General features: G+C 36.7%; 1 protein-coding gene across 4 annotated transcripts; it reads right to left on the bottom strand.

Moving 5' to 3' along the window:
- Positions 1-1,481: 1,481 nt before the first annotated feature.
- On the bottom strand, positions 1,482-23,975 carry ccdc13 (coiled-coil domain containing 13). 4 transcript variants are annotated; one of them, XM_051868373.1, is made up of 15 exons: positions 16,291-23,975; positions 15,678-15,904; positions 15,036-15,184; positions 12,721-12,863; positions 12,566-12,646; positions 12,364-12,477; positions 12,182-12,286; positions 11,461-11,625; positions 11,194-11,370; positions 10,863-11,069; positions 10,717-10,787; positions 9,049-9,189; positions 5,754-5,893; positions 5,499-5,604; positions 1,483-4,160 (listed from the first exon to the last, which is right to left on the bottom strand). In XM_051868373.1, the coding sequence occupies exons 2-15, from the start codon at positions 15,902-15,904 to the stop codon at positions 4,004-4,006; spliced, it is 1,983 nt and encodes a 660-aa protein (XP_051724333.1). In that variant the 5' UTR covers positions 16,291-23,975; the 3' UTR covers positions 1,483-4,003. The 4 variants fall into 4 exon arrangements, with proteins under 4 accessions (XP_051724343.1, XP_051724333.1, XP_051724352.1 ...); XM_051868392.1 differs by having other exon boundaries at positions 1,484-4,160; positions 15,678-15,876; XM_051868383.1 differs by having other exon boundaries at positions 1,482-4,160; positions 10,717-10,784; positions 15,678-23,975.
- Positions 23,976-24,025: the final 50 nt, after the last annotated feature.

The raw sequence follows: 24,025 nt of genomic DNA, 5'->3' as shown, positions 1-24,025 counted from the left end.
TTATTTACCCAAGTTCCTGGATGTAGTCAATGGTGTGGAGGAAGCACTGGTCCGGAACGAGGGAATACCTTGGAGGAGCAGCCCAGAGAAAGGGCCCATTCAAAGATGGAATGACAAATAGGTGAGTCTGTTTACGTACACGCTGTTGACACAAGCACGCGTTTGGCTCGGTGGGTTATTGCTGGGTATTCGGGAATAAATCTAAACCTTTCAGGGCTACTGGGGTCTTGCAAAACAATGCCAATCTGTTTGGTTTAAAGCCACATATTTCAAAGTGCTGGCTTTTATAATGCCTCTTCACTGGTTCTTATGTTTTGAAATTGTCTCGATAAAACATACAGTGAAATAATTTGGCATGTTAAATTGTCTCAGCATTTTACTATATTTATTATTATTATTATTTATTTATTTATTTATTCAAAATATAAAATAGTATAAAGTATCCAGCTTATTCTGAAACGCGGAAGTAACGTTATGGTTTTCTGTGAATGTACGTCCGATTCATTAGACGAAGAGAAGAATAACAAAGTGCGGTAAACGGTAAAACTATTTACTCTACAAACCAGTAATTACCTCAATACATTATGATAAGAAATACCAGCTTGCAAATCAAGCAGCATAACGAGCTGTTTTGTACTGCTAAAATATGGAAGCAGACGAGACCGGAAGCCAGACACGTTCAAAATGGCCGCCCCCGATCTTAGTGAAAAATAAGGTGGATAATATTAGTGAGGTCCGTATAATATTATGAGACCATAATGAAAATATGTGATTCCTTTAATTCTGAGAATTAAAAAAAACTATTTCCAATCATTAAATGGATAGTTTCCCACAAATTAAAATTCTGTCATCATTTACTCAGCCTCAAGTAGTTCCAAACCTGTAAGAATTTCTTTATTCTGCTGAACACAAAGGAATATATTTGGAAGAATGTCAGTAACCAAACAGTTATGGTCATGGTTAGGCTTCTGGCATTCTTCCAAATATTTTCCTTTGTGTTCAGCAGAACAACGAAATTCATACAAGTTTGGAACTACTTGAGGCTGAGAAAAATGATGACAGTAGTTTCATTAATGGGTGAACTGACCCTTTAAAAGCAAATGAACGATGTAAGATTTCATTGACCATGTGAACTTCATTTGAAGCACCGGAGCATTCTCAAACCATATGGATAACATAGATCAGCAGGTTTTGCACAAACTGTGGAGTCCATGTCAGCTTGAGTGCTGCTGATCATAATTTGTAATGAAATTTGATTTATTTAGTTAGTTAGTTAGTCAAAGTTAGGCAAAGAGAAAGAGATTGTTTGACCTTTGGGAACACCATACATCACATGGCTTCATCTGATAGGATTCAGCTCTTGTGTTGGCAAACAAATCCACTTCATTTTCCTACCTAGAAACTTTGACATCAATATATCTGCTTGAATGAGATGATCAGAGCATCCACTCAATTTTTCTTTGATTTAATACTCAATCCCTCAATCATAAACACAAAACAACAAGATAATTTTGTACTTGAGTCCTTTTATAAAATGAGGTTTCTTAGAAGGCAGTAATATTATACTGCTATGTACCACTGTGTTAATTACTTTAACAGTAGTTTTATTCAAGATTACATTTAAGATATTTTAAATGCACTAAATTGCAATTTCATTATTACAAATGTGTAATTATAAATATATTTAAATACATAACATACAAGTTTCAATAGAAATGACATTGAGGTATATTTTAGTTGACCATAAATGTTTCTCAGTATATTCAGCAGTAACTTTAACCATATTTCAAATAATTAATTATGTAATTGCATATAAACATGTACTTAAGTGGGTCAAAAAAGCACTTTTAAGTTCATCTAATTGCATTTAATATAAATTTAAACTATAAAACATTTTAATTTCAACTGTAAATAACATGCAATTAAGTGTCTGAAAAGATTACATTCAGTTCACACTCATGTATATTCTTATAAAGTGTATTGTTACCATAATAAGTACTCTTTTTAAAATTGTACTTTTTTTCACAAGGCAAATTATGACTGAATTTTCATTTTGCTGTGAACTATCCCTTTAAAGCCCCGTACCAGCCTTTACAACTGCAGCTCAGTCGCGTCAAATATTTATGAACATCTCTTATCTGAAATCTCATTTCAAAAGTTCTTTTTATTCCTTCAACGTAAATAAGGCATTTTGCTTTTTCCGTCATTTCCAGTCCCGGATGATATTTTTGTCTTGTGGTCCTTGCGCTCGTAACAGCCTCGAGCTTGCCAGTGTCCCTCAGGGTTCTGGGAAGATGAAATAGTGCGCTGTTTCAGGAGGAGCACACTGCTTCAGCCACAGGTTTAAATTAAGCGTGGTGGAGCAGCGCTGGGAGGGGAGGCCTCAAACCCCCTCCGGCCGCATAGGAAAGAGAATAACTCAAGTATGGCAGCATGAATGCTGAGGCTGATACGGTAAATGTAAACAAGAGAGACACGGTAAGAGAGAGGTCAAGACATTGCACACATATCGCTTCAGCAGGGGGCGTTTCACATTCTGGCCAGCTTATTTTGGTTTTGCTTTTCATTTTGGTTTCACACCATGACACACAAATCAAGTATTAATGAGCAATGTGCGTCAGAAAAAAAGGCAGGGAAGTTTGTTTCCACTTTAGAGTGCCAAGAAGAAAAACTTGGGTTTACCTTGATGATGTTTCTATTTACACTAGGTGCAAATAACCCACCTTGTTGGCAGAGGCTATTTACACTAACTCCTCCCACCGTTGTCTGATTGAGCCAGAAAAATTGCAAAAGAAACCTGTCTGATAACATAAGCAGTGGTGTAGAGAGTAAGGCGGGTGGTGTGACCGAGTTCGATGTGACCGAGTTCCTTTTTCCAGACTCATTCATCTCACTTTTTTACCATCGCACATCAGCTCAGAGAGGCATTTATTTTAAATAAAAATGAAGAAAATATTCGAAAAGTGGAAATAAAGTGCTTAACGGGTAGGGTGAGGGCTTTAAGGACTGGGACAATAGGGCAGCATCCAATGAGCTTCTTCCTGGGTTGGTGACATCACAAACCCCAAAATTTACATAAACCCCACCCCTGAGAACACACAACAAAGGGGGCGAGGCCATGTTGGGCTGCTTTAGAGAAGAGGAAGAGTTGTTGTAGTAGAGTGTTGTTGTCATGCCGTCATTTTACGCCGGACTGCTTCACAAACGAGGGTCAATTCAACACTGGATTTGCACAAAAAAATTAACATGACGGCACATGTTAGTGGATGAGTTGAATCAACTCCACAGCAACTACATAAATTTATCCACTAACCATTCAGAAACGTCCAGTTTCATTCTAAAAGTTGTAACTTCTTCCTGAGTCTCTCCATCAGTGTCGACTCCGGTTTGAACAATGTAAGGCTGAACACCGTTACTGACAATCCTCATTTTGGCTGCGTGAGATTCTCCAGCTTTGTTGTTGTTGAGCAACCGAAGCGTGAGCTGTTAAAGCTCCGCCCTCTTCTGGAAAGGGGGCCGGGAGCAGCAGCTCATTTGCATTTAAAGGGACACACACAAAAACGACATGTTTTTGCTCACACCCAAATAGGGGCAAATTTGACAAGTTATAATAAATGATCTGTGGCGAATTTTGAGCTGAAACTTCACAGACACATTCTGGGCACACCAGACACTTATATTACATCTTGTAATAATAAAAAAAAGTAATATGAAAAGTATAAATAGCATCTAACTACTATTTACAGGTTCTCATTATTATTCTATTCTATTCATAACTTCTCCTCCAACAGAAAGTGTTTCTGAAACATGAATCATCTCATTTATGTTATCTCTTGTGACCTGCTGGTTGGATTGATGTAGTCTAGGAAGTTTCGATACCATAAAACAAGTAATGTAGAATGTGTGTTTGGTCAACAGCAGACTTGGCAACATATAAACTGAGCGTCCCCTTGATTGCAGTTTTGTCCTCTGTTTGCTATCAAAGAGCCTTCTTTAGTCCCATCTAGGTCCCCTGCTCAGGCTTTCTGTGGGCCTGCTGGAAGCTCTGTGTTGCTTGGGCCATCATGTCCTTGTAGAATTGCAAGTCTTCTTTCTTTTCCTTCAAGGTGTTCCTCAAAGTGGTTCTCAAGTTTTCATTTTCTTCTAGTTGCAGCGCCAACCTGCATGGACAAGATACACGTCCATTTAGTTACTGGTCTGGAACAATCAGTTTGTTTAAGCAAGCATCACTATTACAACTGCTCATGTGGAACATGATACCCAAATAGTGTTGCTAGTTTAGGAAAAATGTGCTATTATGTTCTAAGCCAGTGTTTCCCAACCCTGTTCCTGGAGGCACACCAACAGCACACATTTTGGATGTCTCCCACATCTGACCCATCCATTTCAGGCCTTGGAGTCTCTACTAATGAGCTGATGAGTTCAATCAGGAGTGTTTGATTAGGAAGAGTTTGAAAATGTGTAGTGTTCGTGTGCCTGCAGGAAATGTTGATAAAACTTTCAGATACTAATTAGACCACAGCTCATTCAGCTCAGCGCAGCATATTTTACTGTAAATATCTCTCACAATCAGGGCAAAATATGTCAACATTCAGCATTTCTGTGTTCTAGGTACTGTGACAGTTCCGACAGATCTTTTAGTACTAAAATGAGGTTGCATGTGAATATTAGTGTTAATTTCGTCTGATTTTTTTTGTTAATTTAGTTTTAATCCTGTGTCAAATGCACTTTTTAGTTTTTATCATATTTAGTCGATGAACATTCATAGATTACATGTTAACAAAATTAACATGAGCTGCATGATTCTGGATAAACTGAGAATCAGGATTTTTTTGTTTCACACCAAGATCACGATTCTTAACAGACAACTAAACAAAATAACATGTAATTTACTAGAGCTTCTGACAAAATGTTAATTGCTGTTGTCTATATAAAATGTTTAATCTGAATGAATTATTTTTAACAAAAATCAGATTGAATGAATGATTCAATGACTCACTCATAAAGACTTCACTTGTTTCATTACTGGATGAATCAGCGTTTTTGAACTAGTCTCTTGAATAAATGGTTCAATGACAAATACATTTTTAAGTCACTTGTCGCCACCTACTGGTGTAACGATGTAATTGACGTGATCATTATCTGAAGCACCAGGTTACTTTCAAAAGATGATTTGCTCTATTTTGATCGCTACCATAGACATCAGTGTTTATATCTTAACTATAAACTTTTATCCAGTACTTTTGTGATAATATATATATATATTTATAACAGAAATAATAATACTGTGTAGCTGAAAAGCTGTTTCAGACAACTGCTCTCTCTGTGTCAACGGCAACTCAAGATTTGAATGTTCACTTTGATTTTGTCATAAACACAGGCGAATCGTTGTCATTTAGGGATGAGATCGACTGGGTGATCGCAATCTTTTAACGAATAATCGTGCAGCTCTAATTAACACTAATGAATATTTTAACATTTAGAAACAAAAGACGTACTGTGCTTTGAGTTCACTGAGTTGAGCATCACGGCTGACCGCAGAGAGGCTTCTGGGAGACGAGCCCTCCTGTTTCTCAGGGAGACTCAGAGTGCTGCCCGAGCTTCCTACATCAATACAAGAAAATACAATGGATTTCAGTCTGAGATGGCTAGTTAATCAGATATTCTATGGACCTAAAACTGTTTTTTTGACACTCCTTAACCATGAAAAACATGATTACGCTAGTTTCAGGCTATATGAGGCCATACAGAACCTGTTCTGCTCCGATGCATTGCTTCTTTCCTTAAGTCCAGTTTGGCTTTCTCCAGCTGCTGTTCCAGTAAAACTGAACGCTGCCATTCTTGTCTGAGTTTCTGCTCTGCTTCTACACACTGGCGCTTGGCCTCTTCTTCCCTGTAGACCAAATTAAGACCATTAAAGGATATAAAGTGTAGCCGTCCATTACAGCAATTACATGTGTAATTCTGTCTAACTAGCATCAACAAGCAGATTTACAAAAATAATGACTTTTTAAACAGTCGTGCCATGGTGAAGTTAGAGAAGCATTCCATATACTATTTTTAGTATATTATGTGCTCTAAATTCATGATTCCAACATAATGACATAATAACATGAAAATATGCCTTTATTTAGATGTATTATCTTAAAGTCGTTACGCTGGTTACCTGTTAGTTTTCGTAATGATTTAAAAAAATCTTTTATTCGTTTCACAGGTGTTACATGAACACTTTCACCAGATGACTTAAATAGCTCTATTTGTAAAGAATGATTCATTCTAGAATGATTGGGGTGATTTTGTAGGGAAGTGAATCTGCATAGACAATAATAAACAAATTAAAGCATAGGTAAATACGACAGAACAAAGATACAAATGAAGTAAACAGTGCTTTATGTTTTTTCAGCTAAGTCTAACAGTATTCAGGTACAGAAATTGAATAATAAAATGTAAAATAACAACGCATAGTCTTCACTGTATAAATGAACAGATAAGTTACTCTGAAAAAAAGTAATTAATTACAAGCTACTAATTAGCCATGTGTATTGAAACACACTGAAGCTAAATTTCCCCAGGGGGACAATAAAATTCAATACAATAATTACATCTTCAACAGTGTAATTAAATTACTGTATTAATTACTCTCTCTCTAAAAAGTATGGCATTCCTTATCACTAATTACTTTCTAAATCCCATATAAACCTCAACCAGTTAAACGATACAAGGATAGACACAAAACTGATTTTAATTCTTTCAAATAAATATAAAATAGCATAAATTATTCTTGAACTGACTAAAGTTGGCTATTTAAAGGGAGATGGTTACATTAAAAACATACATTTTAACATTAGACGTTACATTTTGATGTTAAACCCACTTTGTTTTATATAGAATTGTTCGGTAGTCTATACAGTATACAGTATTTAATGCAATTATATCAGAAGTAACTGTAATTAAGTTGCAGAAAAACAAAGAGTAATTCCTTATTTTACTTTTTCAAAGGAAAATAATTAAATTACATTAACAGTTTACACCCAACATTGTGAATTAAATATAAATGATCTTTGTTAAAGCTACCAAAGTGATTTTCTCTTTGCCTTTTGTAGTTTGATGATTAACATTAGTCACACAGACAGCAGGAGGTATATTAGGCTGCTGTCACTTTAAGACCAAATGCACGGATCTAATATACTGATACACATGCACTTTATTTCTCAACTGTTTACATTCACTTAAGACATAACTGACAGTGTCTATGTGTCTGTTCAAGCACAAAAAAATGAGAAAGAGAACTGAATTTGGTGTTCATGTGCTGTCTGTCATGCGATCTTGCGGAAGCTAGTTATTTTACTTCATAACTTGTTAAATATGGATATATTTTTTTTACACAAATGCATCGCTTCGCTTCAGAAGGCCTTTATTAACCCCCCTGGAGCCGTGTGGAGTACGTTTATGATGGATGCATTTTCTTGAGCTTCAAACTCGTTGGTCCCATTCACTGCCATTATAAAGCTTGGACGCGTCAGGATATTACATATACATGTTTTCAGCCCTTTTTTTGTTTTTAGTTTGTTCCAAAAGATTTACATATAATTTAAAGTCATTTATAAAATGTGAAAAATCTGGTTTGCAAAGAGCCCACTTCTTTTTATTTATATGCTATTTTCCTAATAAAATAAATAACACTATGTTGTTGTTGTTTTTTAAAATTATCATTCTAAAAAAATAAAAAAGCACATCAATACACACATTCATATCAAACACTCCAGTTTTCTATTGGTATAGATTTATAAATCTTTCTAAAATAATCTTGAGTAGAGACAGTAAGAAAACAGATGCAAAATAGTTTTTTTTTCCTGTCCAAAAAAATTCACAGTTATGTGAAATATTGAGTTTCCAAAACATGCTTAATAGGGTAAAGTCTATGACGTATTTTGTAAGACACTTCCTTAATTTTGTTATTGATACAAAACTTATTTTGCAGTTTCCATGCTTTGTCCCAAGAGATATTACTAAATAAAGAAGACCAAAGAGATCTTGCTGCAGGAAAAGACACAGAACAGAGAGCATTTCTTATGATGTTAATGCTACATTGATGTTTCAAAACATCAACATTATCAATGTAAATATTACCACAAGGATTATCCATGTTGATTTCCACTGAACTAGTGATCTTTAAAAGTAACATCACACCCTTTGGAATCGCGTCAAGAACAATAGCAAAGTCTCTTGGTTTAATTGGTAATTGGAATTTTTTTGAAGAAATTCTGTATATGACAACAAATATCCAGTGGAATTAACTAATTGCCTTACTAAAATAATCCCTTCATTGAATCAAGCATGATAGAATAGTGATTTGTTTTTAAATAGTATGTCTTTGTTATTCCATATGAAATAATTGTGCGGTAAGAAATTGTGCTTATACACCACTTTCCATGTTAGCCAAGCTTGTCTGTGAAAACAGGCCAATTTAATTTTGTCAACAGAAAAATATTGAATGATTTATAAAAATCAATAACTATCATCAATAATCTAGTCTAATATTGTTCCTGATAGGACAGCCTTACATGAAACCAGACTCGATTAATTTTGTCTTCATTCTTCCAGCAAAAATCACTGCAAACAACTTACTGTTATTACTGAGGAAACTAATGGGCCTCCAATTGTGTCCTTATTAGGTTTGGGAATCAATGTTATGACCCTGTGTTTTAATGAAGTGGGCAATTCACCTTTTTGTATTGCTTCTACAAATACTAATAATAGAAAGGGTGAAAGGTCTTTAGAAAAAGTCTTATTAAAATTCTCCTGTCATTGCCTGGAGATTGATTGTTAAGTTAATGCACTCTATTAATGTTTTTATCACACACACTCTGAAAGTTCAGGTCTGTTTTTTCTGGTATCACTCTCAAAAGCTATTAAAAAAAAGGTATTAATGTTGGAGGAAGTAATCAATCTTTTATATTTTGCTTCCAATTTTCCTTGGTTAACAGTTGCCAAATGAAGATGTTTTGTAGAAAGTTATAATTTGAATTTCTATAAATTGTGTCCGACCTGGTCTGCTGTATTTTGGTCAGCTCCAGCAGTCTGTCTTTCTCCACACTTGCAGCTTGATAAAGAGCCTTATACTCCGCACACTGAGCCTGGAGCGACGGGATTTTAACAGCACACTCTGGACAGGCCGCTTGAGCATCTCTGAAATAATATACAGTACAATGCTTTCACTCATGTTAGACAGCAGGAGATACTATAGACTGCAGGAAGTGTGTATGTGAAAATCAGTACAGGACAGGACTTAAATATAGACTTGTAAGTGTACTACTGTAAATGTACAAATAGCGTGGCTTGGCAAACGATATGTTTAGATAACATCTTCCTCTGGCCTTCCAAATAAATGAACACGAGTGAGAATATTCTCTCTCCTCTCTCACGCTCTCTGATCTCTGCGGTTCCTCCTCCTACAGCAGCTATCACAGCATGTCAAGAGCTAAATGGGTTAAGACATGCTTTTTTGGGGCATTAAAAAAGGCGAAAATACCATTTATCTCCCATAAATTTTTGTCTGAAAGGGACGTGTTTAGTAAATCCTGACAGTAGTTTTTTAACGCCAAATAAGGGAACAAGCTTGCTGAAACAAGCTGTTAGGGGCCGTTTACATGACACCGTTTTAAAAAACAGAAAAGTTTTTATGCATTCTGGACATTCATTTACATGACAATGGCATTTTGGTGGTATGAAAACGGGGTCCAAAGTGCACGTTTTTGAAAACGATACCATTATCATCTCTGTGTAAACTACAAAAACGTGAATTTATGAAAACGGTGACGTCATGCGCATGCAAGTTATGTGTTGTCTATATGCGCGTAATGTTTCTTTACAAAGTGACATCGCCATCTACTGGCCTGTCATGCATAATACAGTGTTTTTAGTCATTTTTGTGGATCCGTGTGAAAGGGGATCGTTTAGACAACCTTGTTGTCTGAATGCCGAAAACGCAAAGGAAAAACTTTTCTGTTTTTATTACATCGTTGTCATGTAAACATACCCTTAGTAACCCAGCTAAAAAAATATATTCTAAGAACGTTTTGCTAATGTTCCCATTATGTTATGAAAATATTATAAGGAAACTTTCCATTTTCTCATTCTTCAAACATTATGGGAACGTTACTTTTGAATGTTCTCTGAACATTCTGCAACATGTAGTAACATTTAAAAAATGTTAGACGAACATCCAACTAAAACATTTCAGAAAATAAAGTTCCATGAACGATGTACAAGTAACATTTTTGTGCTAACATTTTGAAAACATTGAAGTTTCCACAAAATCAAAATGGAAGTTTTTTTGGCTTTTAGTATAAATATGTTAGCCTTACTGTTAACTAAAAGCTAGTGTGCTCCAAAACAATGACAAAAAGCTGAAAGAGAAATGATTCGAGATTAGAAGGATACTGCGACTCTGGCAGAGCTGTGATATAAATGAAATGCTATTGGCTATTTTAAAAAAGGGGAGGAGCTGTTCGATATGTCCCGCCCTGTCTTCCTGTTTCAGTGGAAATTACATCAACGCATTGAATAATGCTGTGCGTTTCAAGGCACTTCAGTTCTACTTCAGTTAAATATTCTATTAACATTACTGAAAAACGTTTGTTCATAACTTTGAGAGACCCTTACCAAACGTTAGCAAGATTTAGCAGGGAAATCTGGCTCTAAGAATGTCATTACCTGGCAGAGTTGGACTCTTGTCGTGATGTCAAAGGCCTGATGTTATGTTGGCTTTTACACTCCGACTGCTTCTGCACCAGACACACAAAATGAGCGTAAGCATGAGAAAGAAAACGCTGATGATTATCTGATCAGATGTGTCATACCATAAGGGCGAGCTGCTGGATCTCCCGCTCCAGCTCTTTGACCTTGTTCTCCTTCTCTGACACCATGAGTTTGAGCTGCTGGATGAGGGAGGCGTGTTGCTGGGCCTCGTTGTGCAGCTGCCTCTCCAGGCCCTGCTGAGCCTCCTCACGCTGGGACCCTTTCTGGCTGAGATGACCGAACATGGCCTGCCACTTCGCCTGTTGCTTCTGTTGGGAGAGGGAGTCAGAGTTAGCCCTCAACAGCATCTGCTTTAGATCATTTGTCTGTTTAGGATTTCATGTTCTTTGTGTAGACCAGTAGTTTATATATTCTGTATTGGGTATCTGTTACCAATAAGGCGTCGACCAGCTCATCATCATGTTTGCCCTTATCCAGTAGAGTGCTGATCTGGCTCTTCAGGGCTTTGACTTCTGTGCTCAACACTTTATTCCTGGCTTTGGAGCCCTCCAGTTTCTTCTTTATGTCTGAGTTCTCTTCAAGCAGAACTTCATAATCCATAGTGAGCTTCTGAAAAGACACATCATTATCAAAATGTGGATAATGTGAAAAGTTATGACATAATCAGACCCATGAAGATGTTTAATCAATGTGCACAACCTCCAGTGCCTCCTTCCTCTCCCTCTCTATGTGACGGATGTGGCTGAGGTTTCTATCTTGTGTCTTCGGTAAACCTCCCATTCTCGTGATCTCCTCTTCAAGGCCTTGGTCACACAGCTGCTTCCTGTGAGATGATTGGCTGAGCTGTTGTTCCAGGTCTCGCACCTTCAGTTAAAAAAAGTTTACAGAGAACCTATTATGATTTATTGTGTAATGTTGCTGCTGCCATGTTTTCTAATTATATCTCCCAAGTGCACATGCTATCAGGGCCTAGAATTAACACTCGCCACGCACCAAATGCGGTGTCACTCGCCAGTTAGCCGGTAATATTTTTATGAATTCTAGTGGACAAATTCACATAAAATTATGTCAAAAAATAGCAAGTATCCTAGTAAAGGTAGTCGGTTATGTCTTAAATGAACATAAACAGTTGAGAAAGTAAATGCATGTGTACCAGTATCAGTATATTAGATCTGTGCATTCACTCTTAAAGTGACAGCAGAATAATATGCCTGCTGCTGTCTGTGTTTTTAATGTTAATCAAACAAACGACAAAGAAAAAAATCACTCTCTGCTCTTGACTGAATAACTTTTGTAACTTTAATAAGGATTAATTAATAAGGATGTTTAATTTATACAGTGAAGACTATGGAAAACCCTGTCGATCAATTAAAAGTCATCCTAAGAGATGAACATACAGTCTGAGAGCATGTTGACTCACTCTGTTCTGAAGGCCGAGGATCTGCTGAGAACGGCCTCTCCAGCCTCCTGGGGTACACAGTATCTGCTGAATATTGACGTCCTCACCCACCTCACAGCTCAACACCTGACAAAACACCTGGACTAGATCATGTTGTTCACTCTAAATAACTCATACACTGGCAGGATTGGTTGAGCACAAACCTTGTGAGCTATTTTTAACTCTTGTTTAAACGTCTGGATCTGGTTGCGGTATTCAGTCATTTTGAGCTGGGCTGCAGATAGTTTCTCCTGCAGTGATTTCACTACCGGGCTGTTCTGCACAAAAACACATTGAAAATAAAGTCATTTGTAAACAGTTACCAATGTCTAATTATGTACCGAATGAATGATGACACAGTATTACCTCAAGACAGTCGTTCACAGTTCTTGAAGTGTGCTTTTTGTTTGTCGTCTTTGCAGGATTAAGTAACAGTGTGGCCTGAAGCTAATAAGAAGATTTACATTGAGACCACATTGACCTAAACAACTTTCAAGTAAACAGTTCTGTTTCTTCTTTACCTCTTTCTCCAGTTCTTTGACCCGATTGTTTGCTTGTTTAGTTTTGGTCTTCTCTCGCTCCATTTCAGCAGCTAATTCTCTATTCTTTTTTGACAGTTCCACGATCTTGGTTGCCGCTGCATCTCCTGCCAAACCAGCAGTACCTTGTGGGAAAAAAGGATTGTCACAGTCATTATATACCATATACAGATATTCAGTGGACCCCTAAAACTATTTGGGCACTTAAAGGGATAGTTCACCCAAAAATAAAAATTTGATGTTTATCTGCTTACCCCCAGGGCATCCAAGATGTAGGTGGCTTTGTTTCTTCAGTAGAACACAAATGATGATTTTTAACTCCAACCGTTGCGGTCTGTCAGTCGTATAATGCATGTCAATGGGAACACCATCTATAAGAGTCAAAAAAACATGCACAGACAAATCCAAATTAAACCCTGCTGGCTCGTGACGACACATCGATGTCCTAAGACACGAAACGATCGGTTTGTGCGAGAAACTGAACAGTATTTATATCATTTTTTACCTCTAATACACCACTATGTCCAACTGCCTTTAGCGCGCACACGGCATCCGGTGCGTGAGGTGTGTACACGCTCTGGCAGAAGTGATCTCTCGCGCGTATACGTCACTCATTGTTTACACAGTGCACAAACATTGTAGGTACGACGGCTAATCAAAATGGTACTTACTTGCGTTTATCTGGATTGTTCAAACTAAAACTAAAAGATTACATTCTCTCGCGCAAACTCATTCGGGAGTGGTGACTTTCCACGTATTCCCAACTTCTGAGCCTGCTCGCCTGAAGTTATGGTTGATTGCTCTTCGGCTGGATATCAACACACCCATGTAATAAAACCATGTTTTTTAGTGGTTTACTTCCATTTGTATAACAACTGTTGTACTACAGGCACCATGTTTAAACTACACTACAGAGCGCGTACACACCTCACGCACCGGATGCCGTGCGCGCGCTCAAGGCAGTTGGACAAAGTGGTGTATTAGAATGATATAAATACTGTTCAGTTTCTCGCACAAACCAATCGTTTCATGTATTAGGACATCATTGTGTCGTCACGAGCCGCAGGGTTTAATTTGGATTTGTCTGTGCATGTTTTTTTTTACTCTTATAGACGGAGTTCCCATTGCCATGCATTATACGACTGACAGACTGCAACGGTTGGAGTTAAAAATCATCATTTGTGTTCTACTGAAGAAACAAAGTCACCTACATCTTGGATGCCCTGGGGGTAAGCAGATAAACATCAAATTTTCATTTTTGGGTGAACTACCCTTTAATGCATGAAAAATATGATATGACAAGCAACATTTCACAAAATACATTTTGTTATATATATATAACTGTTCAAAAATTGTGGATCAGTAAGATTTCTGTTTTTTGCTTTTAAGAAATAATACTTTTATTCGTCAAGGATCAGGATTATTATCATTAACTAAAACTAAAACTATTTAAATATTAGTTTAAATACTTGCACTAAAATTAGAAACTTTCCCTTGGCTAAAATAAGTTGAAGTTGAAGTACTAAAATTATTAACTGGAAATAAATAAAACTGAAACTGAAATAAAAATAAATTAAACTAAAATTAACTTGAAAACTAAAAATATAAAAATAAAAGTCAATTCAAATATTAATAAAACTATAATAAAAACTAAAAAAAACTGTCAATAATGCAATAAATTGATTAAAAGTGACAGTAAAGACACTTCTAATGTTACAAAAGTTTTTTTTACGCTTTTCTTTTTAACTTTCTATTTATCAAAGTAATCCTGAAAAATAAAATGTATGACGGTTTCCACAAAAATATGAAGCAGCACAATTGTTTCAGGATTAATAATAATCATAAATGTTTCTTGAGCAAATCATCATATTAGAATGATTTCTGAAGGATCATGTGACACTGAAGACTGGAGTAATGATGCTGAAAATTCAGCTTTGATCACAGGAATAAATTACATTTTACTATATATTCACATAGAAAACAGCTATTTTGAATTGTAATATTTCACTGTTTTTACTGATTTTTTGATCAAATAAATGCAGCCTTGGTGAGCAGAAGAGACTTCTTTCAAAAACACAATAAATTGCTAGTAGTAGTAAAAATATACTGACCTCATACAGCCACTGAAACACCTTAGTCAAGGACACTAGAAAAGCTTTATTATCATTTGTTTGCAGATGCCACATACAATCCAATATAATTACATTCATATACTTTTAAGCGTGATGTAAGTGTCTTAATATCTTTTTGGGCCGCTGTATGTACATCAGTCTCACAAACAATAATGTAGCGTTTACCTGCTAAAGCCAGCCTGTCCTCCTCTCTCTTCTTCTTCAGGTGTTTTATCTCAAAGTCTTTCTCGCTCAGCAGTTTGTGGAGTCGGCCGTTCTCGTCTCTCAGCTCCCTCAGACGATCATGCAACTGTTCATTTTCATTCTGGATCACTCTGAATTAAAGTACAATTAATATTTTTATAATACATGGCATGAACACGTGGTAAATATGTTTAGCGTGTGGTGGAAGTGCAAAACGACCCAGACCGGATTTAAACACAAGTTGTCCGCACAGGTACACTACCCACCTCTCGGTTAGCATGTGCAGAGCAGTGCAAGACGAGCATTTGTGGTTAAAAAGTATATACGTTTTTTTTTTTTTTTTTTAAATGGCCGATGGTTTCTCTAGATAAGACCCTTATTCCTCGTCTGGGATCATGTAGAGCCCTTTGAAGCTGCACTGAAACTGACATTTGGACCTTCAACCCATTGGTAACTAGTCCAGTCTATTGTAAATCACATTGTCTGCTAAATTACCAATGAATAATTAAATTAGGTCTCATTTCTGGCATGATGAACTATGGTGTTGACCTGAAAGGATGTTGTTCTGGTAATGACCATAGTAATTATATTTGTGACAGCGGCACTGTGAACTCATTGTGTCACCTTGCGTTGAACAGATCCATCATGTCCCCGTCCTCTTCCATCAGGTTGATATTGTCCACGCTGCTGAGAGGAGAAGTCTTATCTTTATCCGTCTGTTTCATCTCCAGTCTCCTCCGGATGCGCTGCACTTGTTGCTCTTGAAGAGTCTGAAACTGAAGCCTCAGGTGCTCCTTTATTTCCTCACTGTCACCATCCATCACTGAGAGATCAGAGATGACAGGACACATCTGACAAACAGCATGACAGCGTGTGTATGCAAATTATAGATGATTAATTGATGATATACATGAAGAGACATGCTTCAAAAACACATCTGGATTGATGCAGGATTGGTTTTTAAAGCACTGAATGTCAAAATGGCTTTTCCTCATCTATTTTCATTCATTTTATATATGTATTGATGTGTTATTATCTTTACTCTGTGTATGTTTAAAGCTGTATTGTGCTAGATGCAAATAAAATGCAATTTTTATTTTTATCACTAATACTAGGCTATTATCAGCTTCCATGCAGCAAATGTATAAAGATCAATGTCGATTATTTGGGACAAATTAACGTTTGATCTTTATCATACAAACTCTTAACTACAACAAGCAGTCAGTTTAAGACTTACCAGACGAATTTAGTACGATTTCCGTCAACCTATTTGGGAATTTATATGGTTTTAAGTCATTTTATTAAAATACAGTATCGTCCATGATTTAACAAAGATACTGAAGGATTCGCGAGGTGTTTTCCGTCCATTTGTATACGCGACCGTCTCCGTGGTAACGCGTCGCCAGGAAGCGCGTGCAGAGACGCGTTTGATAACCTCCGGAGAGTCGCTGGACATCTGAGGCTGTTTCTCAAGACCGAGTTTGCCAGAGTAATAACTGGAAAGAACGAACTTGGAAGAACACAAGGACACAAAGTCTGTCTCTGCCCATTCCAGCATATTTGAAATAGCGGGACAGCAGCACCACCCAGTGCACGATAAATAACACATAGCATAACAGATGTCATAACCTATTAAACATTTGCTGACATTCTTATTTTATATGAATCTGTATCTTTATTTTGCCGCGTGTATTTGTGTAAATGAGTTTGTATGTGTATTTAATGTTATGTATGCTTTGTCAATGTTAAGATTCTTTATAAAAGGCCAGTATTTAAGCCAAAGCTTTTTTTTCAAACATTTTCCATGAAATGATCCATTATGCGTAAGGCAAAGACACAATATCTCTTTAAAATAATAAAGCTCAGGATCTGTTCTAAGGGTTAATGGGACAATTACTCCTTAAGGGGTTAGTAGTATCCTCAAAAAAATGAAGATTATGATCCCATGATTTACTCACTCTCAAGCCATACTAGGTGTATATGACTATCTTCTTTCAAATGAACACAATCAGAGATATATTTAAAAATATCCTGGCTCTCCAAAGATTTATAATGGTAGTGAATGGGGGGCGTGTTTTAAAGCCAAAAAAAAGTGCATCCATCCATCCTAAAAGTAATCCATATGGCTCCAGGAGGTTAATAAAGGCCTTCTGAAGCGAAGCGATGGGTTTTTGTAAGAAAAATATCCATGTTTCAACTTTATAATCTAAAATAACTAGCTTCCGCCAGACGACCGTACACATACTGTGCAAGTCGTTAAATGAGTATCCCACTGACGCGATGTACGACGCAGGATGTAGGAGTATCGTAAGTTTAGACGCTTCTCATGGTTACGAATACAAATACGGCTGTGCAACAAACTCAAGCTCCTCTTCTTTTATATCGAAATCCACCGATATTTCTCTTTAAAAATTCTTATTTTAGACTTCTAATTCCTGACCGGTGTTTTGTTTTGCTCTATCCTCTGCGCTTCAGTGTTCATCATTGCGTCGGGTCAGATTTCACTCTTCCGCCGCAAATCACTTCATTTCAGAAGGCCTTTATTAACCCGCCGGGAGCCGTATGGATTATTTTTATTATGGATGGATGCTTTTTTTTTTTTTTTAATTACATTATGGGTGGATGCATTTATTTTGGGCTTCAAAACAGGCCCCCATTCACTACCATTATAAATCTTTAGAGAGCCAGGATATTTTTAAATATATCTCCGATTGTATTTGTCTGAAAGAAGATATGGCTTGAGGGTGAGTAAATCATGGGATAATTTTCAGTTGGGTGAACTATCTCTTTAAGAACTTATCAAATTATGAATGGACCATTGTTGAATGTTTGGTGTCTAAACAACATACAAATTTCAGGGGGGAAAAATGTTGCATAGAAGTGCAAAGAAAGCCATTTAAATTAAATAATTGATCCACCAATATAACACCATTATCAAAACAATATGTGTTTATATAAGATGTCCTTGTTGTTCCATTTGGACACACAAACCGGATCTGAACAGTTGTGATACACAATGTGGGCATCAATAATTTTAGATCAGATTCCAATTGGATATACACAAATAATCGGATTTGGACTGACAGTGTGAACGTAAACATATGAACCAAAAACAGAACTAAATGTGACCATTTTTGTTTCTGTCCTCGTTTAAGTTTTCATCAAAGTGCAAACCATGAACTGGGTTGTTTTTAGCAGCCTTCCACACTGCTTTCCTGAATCTCTTGATGGTGAAAACTTGAGGTCTTGGCGCGTTCAGGCACTTGGTGCCTAAATGTGCACAACATCAATCACATCTGGCAGCTGATTTCTTTTCTTGCAGTAACACTTCTTGACAGATTCATTTCCTTGCGAACGTTATTGTTCTCCACTTCTGGGATGCCGTGAAGTTTCAGGATCCATGTCACATGTCAGTCAGGGTGGATTGTTCTCATATCTCTACCCATCTTTCAGTGCAGTCAGTCTTTTCTTTCAGGTCCTTAATTTCTGCATGTGTAGCTTTACCTATCACTTCTAGGGCATGGATTCTGCTTTAATAAAATTGGCAAATTTGGTAACAATCTCATCTGACTATCACTGCTCAGTGCTTTGCTAGCAGCCCTGGGCTGTTTTTGTGCAGACTTGGGCATTTTGAATTCATGATATCACACAAAACTACTGGATACCGAAATGTTGTACACTTTTGCTCAAAATTATAGTTCTCTCAAAGCCAAGTTTATCCTAGATGCTGAGAGCTCGAAAGATCTCATCTTGGCCTGTCCCACCTGTTATGTGTATCTACTCCAGTCTTTTTGTTAAGTCGTGATGTATCAAATATAGTTTCCAAGTCCAAACTTCCAGAATACCAAATTTCAACAGCTGTTCATGAGCTTAATTTACTTATAGCTCCCATTTAAGCTTTTAAAAACTCACAGTAGACACTACAGTCTCCCGGCTCACAGTGTCCCAGATACCCATATTTTAGTGCTTTTTGGGATATTGCCATTCATGTAAGGGAAGCTCCCTTGTCCTCTGCTCAAAAGAAGTGCACTTATATTTTATGTCCAAAAGTTGTGTAGTTTTCCACTGGGCCTGTGTTTGAATCCTTGGGAAAACACATTGTTCACATTTGTGTTCGATTATAGAGTATCATTCCTGGTTATCAGAGATGTGTAATCCATCTTTGACATTATCCACCATAAACTGTTGATTAAAAGTACCTTTGATACTAGCAATATCATTTCCTGAGATATGATTCAGTTGCTCAGAAACTAGTCCACGTATGATTGTGTTACTCATCTCCTCCATTCCCAACATCACCCAGCTCGACCTAACTATGTCAAAACTGCCATTACTGTCCGATTTGTGGAATGGATGGTGCTAGTTTATATCTAGTTTGTTATAAGTATTTGACATTGTTTTGTTTGTCTCCTGTGCTTTTAGTCTTATACTTGTTATCACTCCAGAGCAGGATTAGTGCCGAGAGATGAGAACTGATTGATTTGATCGAGAAATGATTTTGGATCGATTCTGATATTTTCCATATGTGTCGCGATTCTCTCTCGATTCGATTCTGAGCATAGTTTTCAACAGCAGATGCCACTGCGTGCTTTAGAAACAGACGTACTCTGCATCCTTCCAATTCCTTACATCACTTAAACCTTCTATAAAATAATCATTCATAAACTTCAAAAATGTTGAAGCAGATTACAAGGGTGTTTGCTGTGGGCTGTTTACATTAATCTCACGTCATTAAAGCATTCTGAGGTGCAAGTACATTCTCAGACTCTTCAGCACTCTTCTTCATGAGCATTTGAGTGTGCGGTTAAAAATAGCCTAAAGCACCATCTGCTGTTAAAAACTAAGCTCAGAATCAATTTGGGATGCATTTGGAAAATATCAGAAACGATCCACGAATTGCAATGCATCAATATATTTTCCCAGCCCTATAAACAGGTCTTGTGCTGTGTTCGTCCAATCAGTCAACACTGACACCACAAATATGCAAATAAAGACATTAACCCAGGGTTTAGGAATGTAAAGTGTGAAACATCAGCTTATGGATACCCAGGGTTAATTGTTAACGTAAATAGGCCCTTTTCACGACGTCACATAACTTCCATTCTGACTCAGAGCGCTGTATGTTTACTTTCGCCAGCATAGTGGAATGCTAGTGACACCAGCATAAAGTTCACACAGTCTCTTGTTCATCTGCAACAAATACTGCTAGAGAATGACCACAGCTGCTGACTCTCTTCTAATTTCAAGTCAAGTTGCTTGGCATTTCAAACGAATATACCGATCGGTGAGATTTCCCCCTTGAAATCAGGAGAGAAGCTGAAAATCAGACAGACACTCTTCCCGTGGTGATGATCACAGTGTTTGCTGTCTTTATTGCAAATGAAGTTGGTTAGATGTATTTGTCAGCATTTGTCAAATAAATAGACATTCATTCAATACTTAGCTACTGCTTAATACAATGCCTGTATGTACAAGAATAAAGTTCAACATAATAAGCCTATATCTGTAAAAGAAAGAAGAATGAAAAACTAAATGAAAACAGCACACACAAAACAAAACCGATAATCCCCTCCTCCTTCCCTCTCCACCCTAGGGATCAAGTCATGCCACACTAATGAGGCGGTCAATGCCTCATAATTACTCAACCTGTGCTATCAAGATAATGGAGAAGGGGAAACCAAATCTAATCGAAATGATCTGATTTGTTTAACAAAAAGTAATGAATTAGTATCTTAACCATTTCTTCCAACCAAAGTTTAACAGATGGGAATTCTGTCTTTTTCCAAAAACTTAGAATAGGTTTCTTTGCAGCAATAAGTCCATGGGACAGCAACTGTTGTTGATCTTTTTGAATTGACGTGAGTTTATCCAAAAAATCACGAAAATATCACCAGAAATGGATCAAGCTCTAATACACTATGTAAAATATCTGACAGAATTTCAAATATATCAGTCCAGAATCGAATTAACTTAAAACGGAGAACATAACATGCAAGAGAGTGACTTCATCAATCTGACATTTATCACAAATATCACATTTATCACATAGTGGAGTCAAAGGATGAACTTAAATTAAATTAACAGAATATTTATGAATGTTCTAGTGCACTAGTCCAGAGCTCGGCACATATCTCCTCCCCAACTTCTTGCTCTGTAGAAGGTAAATTTGTAGATAATAGTGAGTTATACAGTAGAGATGTCAAGTGACGGACCCCACATCCAAGACCCAAGAGATCATCAAGCAGGATTAGCCTCATTAAAATAGGGCGAATGCTTCCTTACATAATCCCTAATCTGCAAATATCTAAAAAAAAAAAAAAAAAAAAAAAAAAATTGTTCTTGCAACTGACCAAGGAAGTCAAATCTCCCATTGATGTCTTTATGCAATGTTAATATGTCACCATTTTCTAAATTTAGTTTGCTTATATGATCACTTTCTAATTTTTCTAATTTGTCCAGCCAGCAATTGTTGTACGTTTTTTCACCAAATTCAAAACATTCTGCAAATAGGAATCCCCTAATAATTCGGTCTGAAAAAATTCTTGTTATTCCAAATAACAGATCTGTGTGAACATGTAGCAACTCTGACATAAGACCATTGATAACATTGATAAAGTTGCTGCTAGATAACCTACTTCTCCAACCATCCAAGGCAGAATGTAAACAGAAATAATCTATAATGTTTAGAATGACTTATCTCTCTGAATTTCTATGTTAAAATATTTGGTGGATTTTATGTCCCCATGAAACAATAGGCTACTGCATATTTTACATAAAATGTTAATCAACTTTAAAGTGTTAGTTCACCCAAAAAATGAAAATTCTGTCATTAATTACTCACCCTCATGTCGTTCCACACCCGTAAGACCTTTCGTGACGTAATGCCACTTTGACTGCCAGGTAAAGTCCTCTGCGTAGCCTCGCAAACTTGCGGGTTCAACTGAACATACGGCCGCAAAGGGGGTGCTCGTGAGCACCCTTCTGAAACCTAAAATGATGAATGGGACACCCTACGGTCTTGTTGATTTAACAGACACGCACACGCAGCAGCCATTGTAAGTCCACAAGACCGAAAGTGCATAGAAGTGTGCCATTTGGGATTCAGCCTTAGATTAACGTCAGTGGACTTGAACTTGAAAATGATCTGTATTGACGTCTTTCCGCAGTTTAAACAACATACCTTCTGATGTTCATTCATGTTTATTACATGTTATAGCTAGTAGGAAGAGATGATCGGTTCACAGTGTTGCCAACTGCTTTTAATTAAAAGTACTATAGCTAAATCTGGTAGCTAAATGTCACTAGATGACATCACAATGGCAAATTCATTGATCTATATAAATATAAATATAGATCAGTGGGCAAAATAAGAATCTAGATAAGGTTTGTCCAAGAAATTGCTAGATTTGTCCCTAAACTTTTGAAAAAAGTCTTAAAAGGGGCAAGGAAGTCACTAAATCTAGTGACAAAATCGCTAAGTTGGCGGTTCATGTGCCACTTGAACTGAGGCACTGCGATCTTAAAGAGACACAAACTTCAACTTTTTGAGGGACTTTACGGGCAAATGTCCCCCAATCATGTTTTCTTAACTTTACTTTGAAATAAGGGTTACATATATATTTTTAAACTAAGAGTTTGAGTATTTGTATATACATTTACTTATTCTCTTTGATATATAATAAAAAAAATGTTAATGTTTAAAACCATTCAATTAGTTTATGTCCCTCAGACTCCAGTCCGGCCTTTTATATTGGTGCTACTTGCCCTTTAAAATCTTAAGAGCATGCCAAAATCACATGACTTGCTAGAAGTGACATCAATGTAAATGTGAAAAATAGTTGAGTTTAAAAATGTTTTCAACAAAACTTCTCAGTCCAAAATCCACCAAACTGTCGGAATGATCCATTAAATCTATCAAAAAAGGCTAGCTACAGGCAGCTAAACCATCCTTATGTTTTAACGATGTGTTCAGCTGTACTTATAACCTATTCGTTCGTTCAGCCAGCAGGGGGTGTTAAAAGACACTATCCTTTGGATGAGATGTGGAACTAGTCCAGAGTCTCTGAAGTTACTACAAATCTCAAGGTGTATTAGTCACTGCTGACTGACGTTTCTGACAACAAGTGTCTTATTAACTTGTTGTCTTATGAAATAAATCTGATTAAATGTAATAAATACAGATGGGAGAGAGTGTTTGGACATTAACCTGCAGTTGCTGGATCTGACCGGCTGTTTCAGGACTTCATAAGCCATGATGAAATCTAAATGATGTAATTAGGCAATGTCTGTCAGAACACTGACTGTGTATGCAGATCAAACTTCACTATTCTTGGAATACAGAAGTCTATATAATGAAAATACTTTCCATACATGTGTTAATGGTACTGTATATTAAATAAAAATTGGAATTCAATTCAACTTCTATTTAAACTTTCCCATATAATTTGTTCAATACATTTACTTAAGAAAATCCATCCTGTCCTATAATATGAAAAATATATTATAGGACAGGTTCCTTTTAAGTCACTTTGGATAAAAGCATTTGCGTGAAAACGTCAGAACGTTTGGCAGTCTGATCAAATAATGTTTTAACAAGGTGATCAAGGTTCATTTAGCTATATAAGGTCAATAGAACAGTGATTAAACTGACTTGGAACTACCTGTGCATTAAACACAGTTAAACAGTTTTAATGCACACCTTCCAGCCAATCAGAATCGAGTATTCAAGGATTCATTTCATGTTGTAATGTAATATTATAGTAGTATGCCCTGCACAACTTGGCTACATAATAGGGCATCCAGGAATCTACACAAAATTGGCATCTTATGTACAGTAGTCAACATTTGAAGTGGATCAAAAAAGTTCAAAGTTGTCCTAAGAAGAAGGTTTTAGGACAACTTTGATGAAAGCTTTTGATCCACTTCAAATGTTGACTACTGTATATGGAAAATCTGCATACTGTATACAAACT

Source organism: Ctenopharyngodon idella, chromosome 2 (assembly GCF_019924925.1).
Source record: "Ctenopharyngodon idella isolate HZGC_01 chromosome 2, HZGC01, whole genome shotgun sequence".
NCBI classification, from domain to species: Eukaryota; Metazoa; Chordata; class Actinopteri; order Cypriniformes; family Xenocyprididae; genus Ctenopharyngodon; species Ctenopharyngodon idella.
The sequence above is the reverse complement of the archived record's forward strand: the minus strand, read 5'-3'. Positions and strand labels throughout refer to the sequence as shown.

What these genes read in the sequence shown, in the direction of transcription:
- ccdc13 (XM_051868373.1), bottom strand. Translation starts at nt 15,904, where the DNA reads ATGTGTCCTGTCATCTCTGATCTCTCAGTGATGGATGGTGACAGTGAG. An exon ending in TCAAAGAACTGGAGAAAGAG is followed by an intron (nt 12,647 to 12,720) that starts GTAAAGAAGAAA and finishes TCTTCTTATTAG; the next exon opens with CTTCAGGCCACACTGTTACT. An exon ending in CAAGAGTCCAACTCTGCCAG is followed by an intron (nt 9,190 to 10,716) that starts GTAATGACATTC and finishes ATATTATTTCAG; the next exon opens with AGATGCTCAAGCGGCCTGTC.